General features: G+C 42.5%; 1 protein-coding gene and 1 pseudogene across 1 annotated transcript in view; one reads left to right on the top strand and one right to left on the bottom strand.

Moving 5' to 3' along the window:
- Positions 1–18548, top strand: part of RTN1 (reticulon 1) — a 275242-nt gene that overhangs the window by 127548 nt on the left and 129146 nt on the right. Inside the window, exons 2-3 of the mRNA XM_004370913.1 lie at positions 7065–7838; positions 16651–17397. Coding sequence (XP_004370970.1) covers positions 7065–7838; positions 16651–17397 — 1521 coding nt within the window. The remainder of the gene's footprint in view (positions 1–7064; positions 7839–16650; positions 17398–18548) is intronic.
- LOC101344190 (spindle and kinetochore-associated protein 2 pseudogene) lies at positions 13873–14310 on the bottom strand (annotated as a pseudogene).

Below are 18548 nucleotides of genomic sequence, written 5' to 3'. Positions count from 1 at the left end.
AATTTTATGTTAAAGAGGATTAGGGTGGGATTGTAACACCACCCTTACCCAGGTCATATCCCTGATCCAATGTAAAGGGAGTTTCCCTAGGGTGTGGCCTGCACCACCTTTTACCTTAGAAGAGATAAAAGGAAAGGGAAGCAAGCAGAGAATTGGGGGACCTCATACTATCAAGAAAGCAATGCTGGGAGCATAACACATCCTTTGGACCTGGGTCCCTGCACAGAGAAGGGTAAGCCAGATGTTTCTCTAAGAGCATTTTTACATCTGTCCTCATAAAACCTTTTGGTATAACCAGTCTTTTTGTTCTGGCATTCTCTTTGTTCCCATTTCAGGATACACAGAACAGTAAGAGAAATTATATTGAGTTATAGTAATATCATCTTAAGCCAGAAACCTCTCACCTTAACCCTGAGAGGTCAGAGTTAGCTCTGTTCACAAGGGAGAAAGCTTACTTCTGGGCACTGAACACCTCCATGCGTTTATGTCCATTGTCTTAGCAAATTTCAACTCTTCTGCTCAGGTCAGAGTCATCACCATGTTTATGACAGAATCTGTGACAGGTGCATTCACTAGAAGTACTTAATGAACAACCACCAGCTCATGGAGCTGTGCAGACAGCTGCTGCCTTGCACTCTGGGGACTTCACCGTCTAAGGCAGAGCCCAAAGCTCTGTATGAGTGTGAATTGGCCATATTTAACTCCTTCTGGCCCAAACTTCCCTGATTTCATGTCATTAGAGATAAACGAACAAACTAATAGACAGCTGGTAATATGTGGCAAAGGCCTAGCATCTCCCTACAAAATAGGTAATAATACAATCAACAGCTCTCATTTATTGAGTGTGTACTATGTTCCATGCACAGAGCGAAGTGCATTATCTTATTTAATTCTCATAGCAGCCCAATAAGGTAGGAACTATTATTGTTCCCATTTTAGAGGTGAGTAAACTGAGGCTCAGAGAGGCTAACTTGCCCAGAGCCTCGCAAGTGATTATTAGTGTTAGAGCCAGAATACAAACTGCCTAAACTGTAGGCCACCAATTGGATGAGCTTGATTCTCTGACAATGAATCACAGAGCTAAGAAATAAGACTTTAGGGTTGAAGGTTTCCTTGAGACAAGGAAAATGAACTTGAGCAAGTCATCTTCCCATTCCTTACTTTGGCCAGAGAGTTTAAAAAAAAAAATTAAAATCGAACACTCACCTTTTGTGAAGTTACTGAACTAGTCTATCTCATGACTAATATTTCTGATCTATGACATCAGTGGATACAAAAATCCTAATCATATCAGCACATGTGATTTAATGGCAATGTTTTCAGCTTTCTCATACTAAGTTTTTGACTAGAAATAGTGACCCATGGATCCATCCATTTTTATTATAAATAGTTCCCTGAGAAGTTTCTTGTGAGTTGAAAATCTGAAAATCAATCCCATTTGAAATGCATCCAAGAAATGAATTTGCTGTGACCTCCCTGTCCAGCCACCTCCTGAGTGGACATCTGTGGGTCCACATGTCGACTGTCTATGTACATCCACCTCAGTATAAATCAGACTTCTAGGTGGCTCAGGAAACAGCCAGAGAGAATGAAGAAATTAGATGTTTTAAGAAGTTCTTGGTTACACAGAAGGTGGTAATGTCTAGTCTAGACAAGGAAAGCACTTTGATTTAGTAGATTTGTATTTAACAATGTCACAATATTCGTTCCTGTCTGGGGCAGCTGGCTTGTGCTCTCTGCCTCAGTGCCCACATCTGCCATCTCTGCAGGAAGCACCCATAAGAATTGATGGGTTTTCCGAGCCTCTAGGCTCAGTTCTGCCTCCCAGTTCCAACAATCCCCGTAGGTCTCTCCTCTCACATAATTTCCTGTCTAGAAGGATTTTCTGTTTTCAAAAGTTTTACGTACATTTGTATATACCTTTATATACTTTTTCAGTTTCTGTTAGAACTCTAAGAGTCTTTCAGAGTATTTAGATCAGTTTAAGAAAATGGAACATGACCACCTTCAAAGTATTTAGATTATTCGTTGCTTTCAAGAAGATTCCAACATGGTGCTGTTTAAAATGTATGGTTTATAGAAATGACTTTATTCCTCTTCCTCTACTTGGTGGCATTTGTTGAATGTGGCAAAGGAGTCCTTCCAATTTTATGCTGGGCTCTCTAAGCAAGGCATAGCTGGTAGGATAAGAAATTTAAGTGTAAGAGTTCTTCCCGATTGTTGGCTTTATTTCTAATCTCTCAAATAGTGTAAATGTAATCTAGGTCCTGCTCCCTCAATTATTACCATACATCTGGGAGGCCCCTATTCTCTGAGGTATCACCTTGGGGAAATGATATTGATACTGTTGTATAAGAAGGGAAGAAGTAAAGGAAGTTGAATCAGACTACAGCATCAGCCAATCAGTACAAAATCATAGAAAGTGGGAGGGGATTTCTGCAGTTGTCTCATCTAACCTCCCTCGGAGTTCAGGTTTCTGCCCATGACCTGCCATAGACGCTGAGCTTCTCTCTGCCCAAGCGTCCACCATGACCAGAAACACTCAAATTGTTAGAGTGTTCTTTCACATGGCAGATTAAAAACATTCTCTTTGTAACTTACATTAATTAGTCTTTGTTTGTTCTCAGTAGCTGCATAGAATAAGTTCACTGATTGAGTGATCCATTATTCATTTTGTATTAGATGTCTTCTGTGTACAATATAGTGTATAAAACATGAGCCTCAAACTCCAGGATCTGACAGGCGAGAGATAACGTGGACATATATGACATATGTCATACATGACACATGAGTGGTATAAATTGTTACATGAATGAGGAGGGAGGACAATAGGAATGGTCAGCAAATTCATCATGGAGGTGGTAGCACTTATAGATGTTTATCTTGAATGGTTTGAGGTTCAATGGCAGAGATTTGAATGTGGAGCCTGGAAGGACAAAGTGTTAGAGGAGTGATAGGTATTTTATATTAGCTAGAGTTTGAGATGGAGAGTGGATGGCAGAGCTAGAAAAGCCTAGAAAAACTGGTTGAGTAAGTGCAAAGTTGAGTAGGGCTTTGTATGCCTAGATAAAAAACCCAAACCCATTGCTATCGAGTTGATTCTGACTCATGGCGACCCTATAGGACAGAGTAGAACTGCCCCATGGGGTTTCCAAGGCTGTAATCTTTATGGAAGCAGACTGCCACATCTTCCTCCTGTGGAGCGGCTGGTGGGTTCGAACTGCTAACCTTTCAGTTAGCAGCTGAGCGCTTAACCAGTGTGCCATCAGGTCTCCTTGTATGCCTGGAGGGGAGGGTAAGTGAGAGGAGCAGTGTTATGGATTGAATTGTGTCCCTGCAAAATATATGTTAAAATCCTAACCCTTTTATCTGTGGGGAGGCTCTGGTGGCACAGTGGTTAAGAGTTTGGCTGCTAACCAAAAGGTCGGCAGTTCAAATCCATCAGCTACTCCTTGGAAACCGTATGAGACAGTTCTACTCTGTCCTGTAGGGTCTTTGTGAGTCAGAATCGACTCAACAGCAATGGGTAATACCTGTGGATGTAATCCTGTTTGGAAATAGGGTTTTCTTTGTTTTGTTAATGAGGCCATACCAGTGTAGGCTGAATCCTGAACCCTGAACCCAATCACTTCTGAGTTATAAAGAGAGAAGATTAGACACAGATGTGAGCACATACTGGGGAAGACAGATGCCATACGGGGATCGCCAAGAACCAAGGAATGCTCGAAGCTACCAAAAAAGAAGGAATCCACACGGCTGAGACCCTGATTTGGACTTTTAGCCCCCAGAACTGTGAGAAAATAAATTTCTGTTCTTTAAAGCCACCCACTTGTGGCATTTATATTACAGTGGTGAGACAAGCAGTAAGACAGGGCTGCGATGCCTGGTGGAATTCACGTCATCTCAGTAGCCAAGCTATGGAGCTTAAGGATTATCCAGCGAGGGGGAACAGAGCCCTTTGTGGTTGCTGAGCAGATGGCAGTTGTGTTTAGTGTGATAACTCTGGTGGCAGGAGACAGTGAGCTGGAGGGCTATGCAGCAGGCCAAGTATCGGTGATAAGGGTCAGAGTTCTTTGGTGGCTCCTGAAAAGGAAGCATTGAGTGATAAATGATAATGACTGTAACACAGCCCTAGAAACTACCTACTGTGTGTTGTGTGTTCTCCAGGAGAGCATCTCCTTCCCTACTCCCCAAGCCGTAGGCTATTTATAGCCATGGACAAAATTCTCCTTACTTTCTAGTGAATAATGACTTATTAAAACCTGAAGGTTGCAAATAATTGTGGCAGAGAATCCCAGGGCCCAAATGTCTGCAGTAAAATATCTCAGAATTGATCTCTCTGCCTCTAGTGAGGCCTACTTGTAAGCTAAGTCCATGTAATGAAGGAGCTTTAAAAACTCTTCAGGATAAAAGGTGTGTGCATACATGGATTTAAATCTAATAGCTTTTCTGTTGGTGGTCTGTGCACACTTAGACAATACGGCCCATCATCATTATTATTCCTTTTTTTATTGAGTACCTACTAATGTGCCAGGTCATGTTCTAGGTATTGGGTAACATTAGTAAACAAAATAGTCAAAGAGTCCTGTGCTCATGGAGCTTGCCTAGCAAGGGGAGACAAACAATAAATAAGTAAATTATACAGTATGATTGAAGGAGCTCAGTGATGCAGGGAAAAGAAGAAGTAGAGAATGGTAGAGGAGAACAGGAGTGCCAAGGAATGGGGAGGGGAGGGCAGGTTGCAGTTTTAGAGGGCCATCAGGGTAGTCCTCATTGAGAAGGTGACATTTGAGCAAAGACTTGGGGGTAAGGGAGTTAGGTGTGCAGATATCTGGGAGAAGGGTGTTCCAAGCAAAGGGAACAGCTAGTGCAAAGCTGCTGAGGCAGGAGAGTGGTGAATTAGTGAAGAGGTTTTGTGCTTTTCCATTCCCCATAGACAAACAACCAAGAAGAAAGCTAGGAAAGGATAAAAGTTAAGTTTAATTGTAAAACTACTGATTCAAAGTTACTTTAAAAAAATCCACAAACTGATTTAAGAAGATGAAAAGGGCATGAGGGGAGGTTTCCTGGCTTCTAGGCTGCTTGGGCTTGAATCCTAGCTCCGTCACTTCCTGTCCGTGAGATCTTAGACAAGTTATTTAGCCCTTCTGTTCCTCAGTTTCCTCATCTGTAAAATGAGACTAATAATAGTGTCTTAGGTTGGGTTCTCTAGAGAAGCAAAACCAGTAAAGTGTATAAATATATAGATACATACAGAGAGATTATATCAAGGAAACAGCTCACGTGGTTGTAGAGGCTAGAACATCCCAAGTTCGTGGATCAGGGTGGAGGCCTCTCCCAAGTCACACAGCTGCAGAAGCTGGCAAGCCCAAGATAGGCAGGTCGGAGAACAGGGCTCCTGCTCACAGGCTGTGCAGATTGACGAATCCCAGATTCAGCAGATAAACTGACAGCTTAAGTCCCAAGAACGGGAGATGAGATGACAGGAAGCAGCTGCAGGATCCAGAGAGAGCAAAAAGCCAGAACGTCTGCTTATATACAGATGCGGGCCACACCCCCAAGAAGACTCCCTTTCATCTGATTGGCTGCTCACAGTATGTTCAATCATGGGAGTGATTACATTAAAACACTGATCATGGCCCAGCCAAGTTGACACACAATCTCAACCATCACAAATAGTATCAGCCTTCTAAGATTGCTTTTATGATCAAATGAGCCAATATTAATCAAAAGCTTGGAACTATGCCTAATACATAGCAAGCACAAATGTTAGTGATTAATATCATTATATTACTGTGCAGTTCCCACCCACCCAGTGGCTCTGCAGAAGAAAGACCTGGCAATCTGCTTCCATAAGATTACAGCCAAGAAAACCCCATGAGGCAGTTCTACTCTGTCACATGGGGTCACTGTGAGTCAGAATTGACTCAATGGCACCCAACAACAACTATTTTTTATTTCTTTTATATCAGTTGGTGCCCTAATCTGGATTATTTTGGGGCATGTCTTAAGGGTTTTTATGTTGTTTGTGCTCTGTGTGTGTGTATGTGTGTGTGATATGTTTGTGTGTATGTGTTGTGAGAGTGGGGCTTACTTACTTCATAGGTAAAATCACATTGTTTAACACATAGTGAAACCTCAGTTAATGTTAATGTTCTTCTCCTCTGACAGTATTTTACAGCAAAGAAAAACAATAGAGGGTTCTCCTTTTCTTCTCACTATGAATGAATTTTTTGGCTGGTTTATTAGTATAATGAAGGCCAGGTGTAAACATGCTATAGACTGAGACTTGGAAACTTGCTTTGCTCTTAGCACCACCAGTGGAACTAAGAAATCTCCAGTGGGTCATTTTGAATCCTCCTGGAAGGCAAAGACTGGGCAGTAGAGGAGTGAAGGAGAAAGGGAAACAAAACGAGGGGAAACTGAATAATTAAGGAGGTGTGCCATTAAGGTGCTACTACTTTGGGATGGGGCCATCAGGAAACTAGGAGTCCTTTCTTTGAGGACCTTTAAATAAAGAATGGATGGTGTCCATCCAGGAAGAGGCAGGAGTCTATGAACGCAAAGACTGGACCATAGGCTCTCTTGAGGCCTCTTCCAGCTCTGTGAGTGTCCAAAAGCAGGTTCCCTCCCACCCCCCAGTCTACTGTCCTCTTGTTGCATTTACAAACCTGAAATACCCTACATTTCAGCCACAACTTAAAGAGCCATTCATACTTTGATACAAACAAGTTTTCTCTTTAATGTTACTAAGATCAAGTCGTTGTGCATTGAGGTAGCAGATGTTGAAAATCAATTTTCTCGTCCTCTGGAATCCCTCTGCAGCTTATCTGGGCGTGGTAGCTTGTGTGGGCCTCTGTGGTTTGCTGCCAGGAAAATTCTGTGTGCTGTGGAATATCAGAGAGACAAGGCAAATTAACATACCAGTGCTCTGAGAGAACTCTGGGGTCTCTCTGGGGGGAAAGGTGCCCGGTCTCCATAGGCTTTGGGATGGGCAGTGGGTTACAGGACAGAGGACTGAAGCCAGGTCCCCACTCACTGTGTGCTGTTGTTTTGATTCATAGGTGTGGCAGATGCTCCCAGTGCCATAGATCATACCTTTTCAACGACATCAAAAGATGGAGAAGGAAGCTGTTACACGTCTCTTATTTCCGATGTCTGTTACCCACCTCAGGTGGATTCTACATATTTCACTGGAATTCTTCAGAAGAAAAATGGCCATGTCACCAGTTCAGAGAGCCCTGAAGAGTTGCGTACTCCTGGACCCTCTTTGCCAGATGTGCCTGGCACGGAGCCGCATGGCTTATTTAGTTCTGATTCCGGAATAGAGATGACTCCTGCAGAGTCTATGGAAGTGAACAAGATCTTAGCAGATCCTCTGGACCAGATGAAAGCAGAAGCCTATAAATACATTGACATAACCAGGCCAGAAGAAGTGAAGCATAAGGAACAATGTCACCCCAAGTTGGAGGATAAAGACTTGGATTTTAAGAATAAAGACACTGGAATCTCAACAAAATCAGAAGGGGTCCTTGAACCTGAGAAACCAGTTCCTGTGGAGGGAAAGATCATCAAGGACCATTTATCTGAAGAGTCAACATTTACACCTTATATAGATGATCTCCCTGAAGAACAGCACCGTGCTCCTGTGATCACAGCCCCCGTCAAAATCACGCTGACTGAGATCGAACCTTCTGTTGAGACTGCTACCCAAGAGAAGACCCCTGAGAAGCAAGACATCTGTCTGAAACCAAGTCCTGACACAGTCCCCACTGTTACTGTCTCAGAGCCTGAGGATGACAGTCCAGGATCTGTCACTCCTCCATCTTCTGGAACAGGTAAAGGAGCTGGTGTGCCCTCCCTTGGGAAAACCCCACACATAGAAATCCAAATTCCTAAAACACATATTAACGAATGAAGATTGGCACTCAAAATAATTTACTGTATGACCTTCCTTAAATATCATTTAGTTTAACCAATTTATTTAACAAACAACTTTTTTACCGATTGTATAAAAGTTGAGATCTGGAATTTTCCTTAAAGTCCTATCAGATTTGCTTAGTAAAATGTTTCTTTCTTCATTTGAGGGGAGAGGTATGATAACATTGAAAACCTTAAGATCCTCATATGGCCCTTCTGTTCAGATCACAGAGAGAGGTATTACTTGCTTCTGGGTTAGCTCTTCTTCCCAGACCTGGTGGTCTCCTGGAGGCATCATGGGGAGAGCACCTTCAATGTTCTCTCCAGACCTCTTCCCCCTAGACCAACTGGAGCTCTTTGAGGAGAGCTTTTAATATTCCGGGCCCCATCTTTAAGTTTGACAGTGGGGCGGCGGGGAGTTGTCAGTGTATGTTGATAGGGGTAGGATTGGACAGTGAGAAGAAACCTAAATGAAGGATACTCCTCTCCTCCCCTTGCAACTCAGCATTGTCATATTTATCTTCTTACTTTATTAAAGTTCTGCATGTGATTTTATTTTTTAAAACTAAAGTTTTGTGGTTTTTTTTTGGTTAAAGAAGTTTGGAATCCGCTAAGCTGTGATCTTTTTCAATTTAAACATTCTCCTCCTCTGACTCAAGGCAAAATATTAAACCAATCTTGAACTCATTCTCTTAAGCACAGAAGGGGCCTCCTATATCCCAGGTGGCAGAGTGGCAGCAGGAGCTTCCACACCCCACCCTGTCCCACCTCATCCTGTGTGGGAGAAGCAGAGGCAACCCCTACATCCCCACCTTCTCTAGCCTTTGCATCTCTAACTCTTGCATCTTCACACTTGGATATTGGCGTCTGCGACTTGCTAAACTGGCCTATTTCACATTTCTACTTATCTTAATTACATTATTGTAATTATCATCATCCACAAACACATCTCCCCAGGTGGGCAGTTCTAACTTCTCCAGTTTTATATCTATTTGATTATTTTAGTTGACTGTTTGTAGCTTTGCTGTGTCAGTCTTGACACATAATAACTAGTATCATAACTGCAGGAACACAAAGCTTTAAACAAGAATGGGAAAACTATTCTATTCCAGATTCCTTCTAGCATTTTGTTGAACTTTTAGTTCCCATTACGAATGAAGAAAACGTCATCAAGGACTACTGAGTCCCCTTTGATTCATGCTAAGTATGGATTAAGGAGCCCTGGTGGCACAGTGGTTAAAGTGATTCACTGCTAATCGAAAAGTTGGCGGTTCAAAACCACCAGTGGCTCTGAGGGAGAAAGATGTGGCAGTCTGCTTCCTTAGAGATTTTCAGCCTTGGAAACCTCATGGGGTCTCTATGAGTCAGAATTGAGTCTCTGGCAGTGGGGGTGGGTTAAGTATGGATTACTTTTAGTGTAGTACCTTCATTTGCTCATGGTGAAACCCATCAGGCCTTTCCTCCCACACTCCATAGCTGATACTATTCTTTCTCGTGAGTAAATAAAACTAAATCCTGTAGCCATCTTTGCTGAATGCTCTAAAACAGTCATTTTCAACTGGAGGTAGTGTTGCCAGATGTTGTTGTTGTTGTCAGGTGCCGTTGAGTCGGTTCTGACTCATAGTGACCCTGTGTACAACAGAATGCAACACTGCCTGGTCCTGCGTCATCCCCGTAATCATTGCTTTGTTTGAGCCCATTGCTGCAGCCACTGTTCAGTCTGTCTCACTGAGGGTCTTCCTCTTTTTCGTTGACCTTGTACTTTACCAAGCATGATGTCCTTCTCCAGGGACTGATCCCTCCTGACAATATGTCTAAAGTATGTGAGATGAAGGCTCGCCATCCTCACTTCTAAGGAGCATTCTGGCTGTACTTCTTCCAAGATAGATTTGTTTGTTCTTCTGGCCGTCCATGGTATATTCAATATTTTTCGCCAACACCATAATTCAAAGGGCGAGATACAATACAAATACGTCATGGGACATACTTATGCTAAAGAGTATTCATTGTTTAGCTAAAATTCAAATGTTTCTGGGCATCCTGTATTTTCATTGGCTAAATCTGGAAGTCTTAACTGAAGGTGAATATTAGAATTACCTTTAGAGTTACAAAATGCAGTTGTCTGGGCCCCATCCAGGCCTATTCATACTAAGTCAGACTCTCTAAGGGCAGTTTTGAGCCAAATGAACTCTTCTAAAGATTTGACCTAGCTTTCACATGAGTGCTATTTATTGAGTACCTACTGTGTGCCAGGCACTGCATGAGGTGTTGAGCATATGATAACATACCTCGGCTGGCCCTTGCCCTCATGGTGCTTTCAGTCTGGACTCAGGGAGAATGACAAAGGGTGAAGAGGCAGACATTAATAAAATCATCACACAAACAAATATAAAAAGCTGCCTGAGGCTCCTGGTTGTAAGGAATGAGTAAGCACCAGCCTGTCTCCTGAACTACGCAGCATCAGGCCAGCTGGCATACAGGGTGGGCTATCCTGCAGGACCACTTGTGACCCTCTGAGCCCATGCCCTGCCTGCCTGCTATGTAGTCTTCTAGGAATACCGTGCAAGCAGGAGTTCATAATCAGATCGAGTAGTTTGAGTGGTCAGACAGAGGCTTCCAGTAGAAGAAATTGGAAGGATATATTGGAGCCCTAGTGGTGCAGTGGTTAAGAGCTTGGCTGCTAACCAAAAGGCCAGCAGTTCGAATCCACCAGCTACTCCTTGGAAACCCTATGGGGCAGTTCTACTCTGTCCTGTATCATCGCTATGAGTCGAAATTGGCTTGACGGCAACAGGTTTGGTTTGGTTTATGCAACAGGAAGGGAAGAAACATCCAAGATAAAAATTTTCATCCCTCTTCTCATCAAACCAGCTTGTTCTACTGACTTCCATGTTTCTGAATATGGAATCCTTATTCATTTTACTCATCTAGGCTCACTGTTTCTGAATGATATTTGATGCCCTGCCTTTTCTCACCTACCACAGGAATCAGACCCAATGTCTGTTGTTTCCCTCTCCTCAGTGTCTCTAGGGTTTTCCTCTCCTTTCCATCCTTTCAGTACCACTACCCTTTAAGTTATCATAATTCCTCCTCTCAACTATTGTAAATGTCCTCTTTGAATGGATCATCCTCCTTCTACTTGTTTCTCTCCTAAGTTCATCCTAACTCTTCCAGAAGCCACTAGTACCTGCCTGATAAAGTACTGACTCTTAAATCAGTTTCCAAGACCTTCCATGAACAGGGACCTGCTTATCTTTCCAGTTACGTCATCCTGTATCATCTCCGACAATACTCCAATTAAACTTCTGAATTTGCTGCTGTTTGAACGCACTCCATATCTTTGCTCATGTAGTTGATTCTTCTTGGACTGTTTCTGCATTTGAAGCTCTATTTGTATTTCAAGACTAATTGAAATGAACTTCCTCCATTATCCGTTGTAAGTTCCTCTAGTACTTTGTACTATACAGTTACACTTAGCCCATTCTGCCTTGTTTTCTTCCTGTTCTCTGGGAGAGCAAAGTTGTGAGTCATCAGCTTGTTGTTGTTGTTACTGTTATTTGCCATTGAGTGCCTTCTCATCCATGGCAATGGCATGTATACAGAATAGAACTGCTCTAGAGGGTTTTCAAGGCCTTTCAGAAGCAGATCACCAGGCCTGTCTTCTGAGGTGCCTCTGGGTAAGTTCAAACCACTAACATTGCGGTTGATAGTTAAGCACGTAACCATTTGTGCCACCCAGAGACTTCGAGTCATCAGCGTAGTGATGGTAACTGAGACCTATTGATGGTAGAAGTGGGTGAAATCATCTTGAGACAGAACATAAAGTGAGAAGAGAACCCAGGGTAGAGCTCTGGGGAAGGCCAACAGATAATGGCTGGGAAGAGAAAATTAAGGGGCTCACAAAGATGACTGAGAGCTAGGAGAGCTAGAAGGAAAATCTAAAAGAGGGTGGTGTTGCAGAAGCCAAAGGAAGAGAGGACAATTGTCAAGTGCTGTTAAGAAATCACACAAGATGGGAACTCAAAAGTGAATCAGAGGTCATCAGGGAACTTCGGTGAGCAGAGAAGGCAGAATCCAGATTGAAGTGGTATATTCCACTAGCTTTTGTAACAGAAAAATCCTCAAATCTCAGTGGCTTGACATAACAAAAGTTACTTCTCACTCATGGCACAGTTCAATGTGATTGGGCAATTCTCCTATATGTGCTAATTCAGGGACCAAGTCTCCTTCCATCTTTTTTTCTTTTTTTTTTTAACAGCTTTATTGAAATATAATTCACATACCATACAAGTCATCCGTTTAAAGTATATATTTTGGTGGCTTTTAGTATATCCACAGAATTGTGACTTTATCACCACAATAAATTTTAGAACATTTTCATTACCCTAAAAAGAAGCCCTGTACCTCTTACCCATCACCACCAAATTCCCCCACTCCTCCCCTGCCCCTAGCCCTAGGCAACCACTGATCTACTTTCTTTATAGATTTGCCTGTTTTGCCTATTCTGGAAATTTCGTATAAATGAAATCATACAGTATGTGGTTCTCTGTGACTGATTTATTTCACTTAGCATAGTGTTTTCAGGGTTCATTTATGTTATAGTGTGTATCTAATTCATGTCTTTTTATTGGTGAATAATATTCTCTTGCATGAATATACACTATATTTTATTTATGTATTCACCAATTGAATGATATTGAGTTGTTTCTACTTTTAGGCTACTGTGGAATAATGCAGTTATAAATATTTGTGTACAAGTGGTTATATGTTTCATTTTTGGGGGGATAGATACCTAGGAGTGGAATTACTGGGTCATATGATGACTCAGTGTTTAATGGTTTAAGGAATTGCCAGATAGTTTTCCAAAGCAGTTGCACCATTTTACATTCTCACCAGCAACGTATGAAGTTTTCAATTTCTCCACATCTTCGCTAACACTTGTTGCTGTCTTTTATTATAGCCATCATAGTGAGTGTGAACTGGTCCCTCATTGTGGTTTTGAGTTACATTTCCTTAATAACTAAAGATACTGAGCATTAGTCATGTGCTTATTGACCATTTGTATATCTTCTTTGGAGAACTCTCTATTCAAGCCCTTTCCAATGTTTTAAATTGAGTTATCTTGTCTCTTTATTATTGAGTTGTAACGGTTCTTTATATATTCGAGATACAAGTCCCTTATCAGATACATGATTTGTAAAATTTCTCCCATTCTGTGGATTGTGTTTTCATTTTCTTTTTTAATCATATATTATTTATCATATATTATTAGCTTTCATATATAATAAACAATTACAATAATATAGGATGAAGGACAACAAAGGGAATATTGAAATACAACATGAGCATTTTAAAGCAGCATTTGGAAACAGCTGATGCTGCTCAACATTAGCAGGCAGAAGGAATAGGAAAAGAATAAACAAAAGGGAGACTGTCACAGAGAAAGTAAGCTTATTATTTTAGTTAGGTTTCATGTGAGACTGTAGGTCACATATTGGGTGTTAGCAGTCTCACCAATAATGTAACTACATCTTTAATCAACATTTAAAAAAATGAAAACATATATATATATATACATATATGTGATAGATAATATATAATATAAATATTTTGTCTGTCCTTTTATTTTGAAAGCACACTCATTCACATTTTGACTGACTGATAGTACCTATTAACATTCTTTTACAATATGCCAGGACATCTACATTATACATCCTGATTATACCAAAAAAAAAAAAGATGCAAAATAGTTTAAAGGGATTTTCTTGCCTGAAATTACAAGACTAAGTGGGAATATATTGTTTACATCCCTTTATTCCTCTTCCATTCTTTTGGCTGAACTTCATTCATATAATATGTGCCTTTCTTATATTCCGCTCTCTTGTGAAAGGCATCACTATCCAGTCATCCACCCCAACCTCACCAGCTCCCACCTCTAGTCAGCAAGTGTTAACAAAACATCTTCCTAAATTTCTCTGGAATTGATCTCTTCTCCATTAGAGTTGCCTTTTCCAAGTCCATTTCTTCACAAGTCTGGCATGTGAGATTTTAATTGCTTTTCTGCAGTTTTCTGTTTTTAGTCAGTGGTGACAGCTTCAGATCTGTTAGCTTTTGTAGTTCTTGTATCATGGTCACAGTCTTATTCAGAGTGACACAAGTGTAGCCCTTAGTCTCTTTCTGTTCAACAGCAATTGGTTTAAAGCATGTATGCAAAGTCTGATATCCAGACTTTATCACTGACAATTCCTTTAAGAGTGTAACAGGATTTTTTGTACCAGCTAGATCAGGATGATTGTTCTTGAATCCATATTCCAGCCTGTACAGAATGCAATCCGAATCAGAATCAGCCTTCTGGAACATCATTTCCAGCTTATGGACCTCCACCTCCATGTTAAATAGTTGACGTTCCTCCTTTATTTTCATTTTCTTGATGGTTTCTTTTTCAGCATAAAACGTCTTAATTTTGATGAAGTCGAATTTATCTATTTTTTCTTTTGTCACTTGTGTTTTTGGTGTCATATCTCAGAAACCATTGCTGAATCCAAGGTCTTGAAGATTTACACCTATGTTTTCTTTTATGAGTTTTATAGTTTTAGCTCTTACATATACATTTTATATATGGTGTGAGGTTAGAGATCTAACTTCATTCTTTTTTATGTGGATATCCAGTGCCCTTTTCCTTTTCATCTCATCCTTCAAAATATAACTTACCCCACCTCAGACCCCACCCCTTTTATAAAAGCTGTAGTGTGATATAGTGGAAAGCACAAGGAACAGAAAGACCTGAGTTTAAAATCAAGCCAAGTCACTCTTAAGCATGGGGCTCTATCAGTCAGAGTCCTTTGCTGGCACCCAGCAAATGGAACTGTGACGATGCCACTGCTGACAGTTCTCTGGAGGTATAGATTGTTTCTTAATGTGCACTAGTCTTTACTCCTTATCTTCTTCCTCCTTGTTCTAGCCTACCATTTAGAAATGTAGTTTTTACATCTTTGTGGTATTGGAAATCATATCAAAGAACTATGTGCACAACTTATTAAGGAAATAACCTGTATAAAAAATAGGGTTTGGAGTCATGCAATAAATCTTTTTAAATGCCCATGTCTCTGACCTCCTTTCTTATTGTTCTCCTCCTTGTTCACTTTGCCCCAGACACAGTGGCCTCCTTGCAATACCTAGAAATCATTGCAGCCCCCAGCTCCAGGTCTTTGTGCTATTTATTCCCTCTTCTTGGCATGATCTTCATGTGGAAATCTTCATGAGTCATTTTCTTACGTCCTTCAGGTCTTGAATATATGTTACATTCTCAATGAGGCCTATCTTGACTTCCTTATTTAAAATTGCAAAACTATCCCAATCCCTTCTCACTATTCCTAATCCCCTTATCCTGCTCTACTTTTTTTTATAGCACTTACCCTCATAACATAGTATGTAATTTACTTATTAATTATGTATATTGTTTTTGTGTTGTGTTCTCCTCCCACTAGAATATAGCAGGGATTTTATTACCTGTTTCATTCATGAATATTTCCCAAGTGCTTAGAAGAGGCCTTACACATAGTTGGTTCTCAATAAATAATAGATGAATGAATGATATGCTGGTAAAGGATGACATCAATTCTGCTTTATAGAAAATTTAAAAACTCTAAAATGTTTTATCCATTGGGATTTTCCCACATCCTAAAGCAGATTACCTAACCACTTCTCCCCCCTCCTCAAATCTCCCCAGTGACCTCAGAGCTTTGGAGAAATGACAGATAGTTCTTGCTCACAAAAGGGCCAGAGACCATTGTCTAGAATATTCTGAAATAAGGCCCTGCTGTGTGGCAAGAGAAAACCAAGCTCCTGAACACTGTTGTCATGGTGATCCCAGGTAGTCTCATCCAAGGCAGAGAAATCTCAGCAAGATTGCCAGTGTGGCTTATAGGCCATCTGGATAAACATCTGGAAGAAGGCGGACATTCATCCCGGGGACTGAGGATGACTCTAGGGTTTAGTTCTTCTCAACAGGAACTTCAGAGAGGGGAAACAATGGCAGTGGGCTTCCACCCTTGGAAGGCCTGCAGGCTTGTACGTTATGGTAATCTGCACAGCCTGCATTTCTTACATTGTTTCACCCAGTTGCACTGTACACTAAAAAAAAAGAAAAAAGAGTGAAAATACTGATTCTTACAGGAAATGTAAAGCTCAGAATAAAAGTTGTATACAAGGATCCAAAGTTGTTGTCTTATTAAAGGGTGAACATGAACAGCAATGGATAAGGAGTAATACATTATTTTCAGATGTTGCTGATATTGGTGGGCCAAATTAGAGAGTTATGTCCATCAGAATATCTGAAGCCACCTCTATGAAATTGAAACACATCATTGAAGGAATGAATCAGAAATCAAAACAATGACTTCTAGAATCTTTACCGCTTCAAAGCAGAAAAACCACCCAAGGTTCTGTTGCTAAGAAATCGCTGGGTCATTTTTAAAAATAGCTAGATTGAGATAGGTATGTAAAACACTGATTAATTGGGCCATAAAAGTAATTAGCGTTTTAGTTCAGGTAGCCTGTCTTTCCAGCATAGCCCTGGAAACAGATATTTTTGTGCTAATGAGATATGTGTTTCTCAAGCAATGACAAAACATCTTCCCTAATGGAAGTCTGTTTTCTCTCTTCTCTCTCTGTCCATCTGTCTGTCCGTGTGTGTGCCTCTCTGGCTTTTCTGCCTTCTGTGGGACACAGAACCATCTGCTGCAGAATCCCAGGGGAAATATAGCATCTCAGAGGATGAGCTGATCACTGCCATTAAAGAAGCAAAGGGGTTATCATACGAAACCACGGAGAGCCCAAGGCCGGTGGGCCAGGTGACCGACAGGCCCGAGGCCAAAGCCAGGTCCGGGCTGCCGGCTATCCCCAGCCCCTTGGACCACGAGGCCAGCAGCGCGGAGTCAGGGGACTCGGAGATTGAGCTGGTGTCAGAGGACCCGCTGGCCGCCGAGGACGCACTGCCCTCGGGCTACGTGACCTTTGGCCACGTGAGCGGCCCGCCGCCCTCGCCAGCCTCGCCGTCCATCCAGTACAGCATTCTCAGGGAGGAACGCGAGGCCGAGCTGGACAGCGAGCTCATCATCGAGTCGTGCGACGCCTCCTCGGCCTCGGAAGAGAGCCCCAAGCGGGAGCAGGATTCGCCCCCGATGAAGCCGGGCGCCCTGGACGCCATACGGGAGGAGACCAGTACCCGGGCTGAAGACGGCACGCCGAGCCGGCGGGGCCAGGCCGAGCCTGACCCCTTCAAGTACCCCTCAGTTGCCCCCGAGACCGGACCCGAGCTGTCTTCTGGAGACCGAGACGCGGCGCCCGAGGGGCCCACGTTGCAGCGGAGACCTGCGGAAGCTGCCAGTTCCAGCCCAAGTCCCGCGGCCGCAAAGGGCTCTGGGCCGCGAGGGCCCAGCGCAGCGCCCCCTCTGCTGTTCCTAAATAAGCAAAAAGGTAAAGTGAAAGCTTTCCTGACTAAAGGCAGTTGCCTCATGTATGTTCCCTCCCTGGGTACTCTGAGGTATTCAGCAGAGGGACGGTTCGGCCTCAGTTTGGTAGTCATCCTTGGGCCAGTCAAACAATTGATCAGAGAATAATTGGCAAGGAGGGTGGGGAGGAGATGCAAGAATGCAGATTTGCGGATGGACCTTCCGTGGCAGAACCACACGCACTGAGCGGCGCTGGCCTGGCCGAACTCAAGCCTTCGCAGTTATGAGCGGCTTGTGTGCACTCCCAGATCTCCGGAATGGAGTGAGTGCGACCTCCTTTCATTCCAGGGGTGGGCTATCTCACTTGGAAAGAGTAGTTTCTTGTTATTCTCCAAGCTCATTTCCAGTTCCTTACCCACTCAGTGATGGGAGTGGGCTACAGTCTCTCTAGGTGCTAGAATGCATCCTTAGCACGTTCCTTTTTGCCAGCCAAGCGTGTTTGGTTTTTTTTTTTTTTTAATTTTTTCGCATACAAAAATTTATACATACATTGTTATGTGACCCTAATTGCTCTCCCCATACTGTGGCAGCACACTCCTTTCCACCCCTGATTCCCTGTGTCCATTCAACCAGCTCCTAACCCTCTCTGCCTTCCCATCTCACCTCCCGACAGAAGCTGCCTGTTTAGTGTCTTGTATCTACTTGAGCTAAGAGGCACACTCCTCACGAGTATCACTTTATTCCCACAGTCTAGACCATCTGAAGTGTTGGCCTCAGAAATTGTTTCAGTTCTGGGCTGATAGAGAATCCAGGGGCCATGCTTTCCGGGGTTCCTCCAGTCTCAGTCAGACCATTAAGTCTGGTCTTATTACTAGAATTTGAGTTCTGCACCCCACCTTTCTCCTGCTCCATCCGGGACTCTCTCTTGTGTTCCCTGTCAGGGTGATCATTGGTGGTAGCCGGGCACCATCTAGTTCTTCTGGTCTCAGGCTAAAGAAGTCTCTGGTTTATGTGGCCCTTTCTGTCTCTTGGGCTAATACTTGCCAGTGTCTTTGGTGTTCTTCATTCTCCTTTACTCCAGGTGGTTGGGACCAATTGATGCACCTTAGATGGCCACTTGAAAGCTTTTAAGACCCCAGATGCCACTCACCAAAGTAGGATGCAGAACATTTTCTT

This window comes from Trichechus manatus, unplaced genomic scaffold (assembly GCF_000243295.1).
Source record: "Trichechus manatus latirostris isolate Lorelei unplaced genomic scaffold, TriManLat1.0 scaffold00010, whole genome shotgun sequence".
NCBI classification, from domain to species: domain Eukaryota; kingdom Metazoa; phylum Chordata; class Mammalia; order Sirenia; family Trichechidae; genus Trichechus; species Trichechus manatus.
The sequence above is the reverse complement of the archived record's forward strand: the minus strand, read 5'-3'. Positions and strand labels throughout refer to the sequence as shown.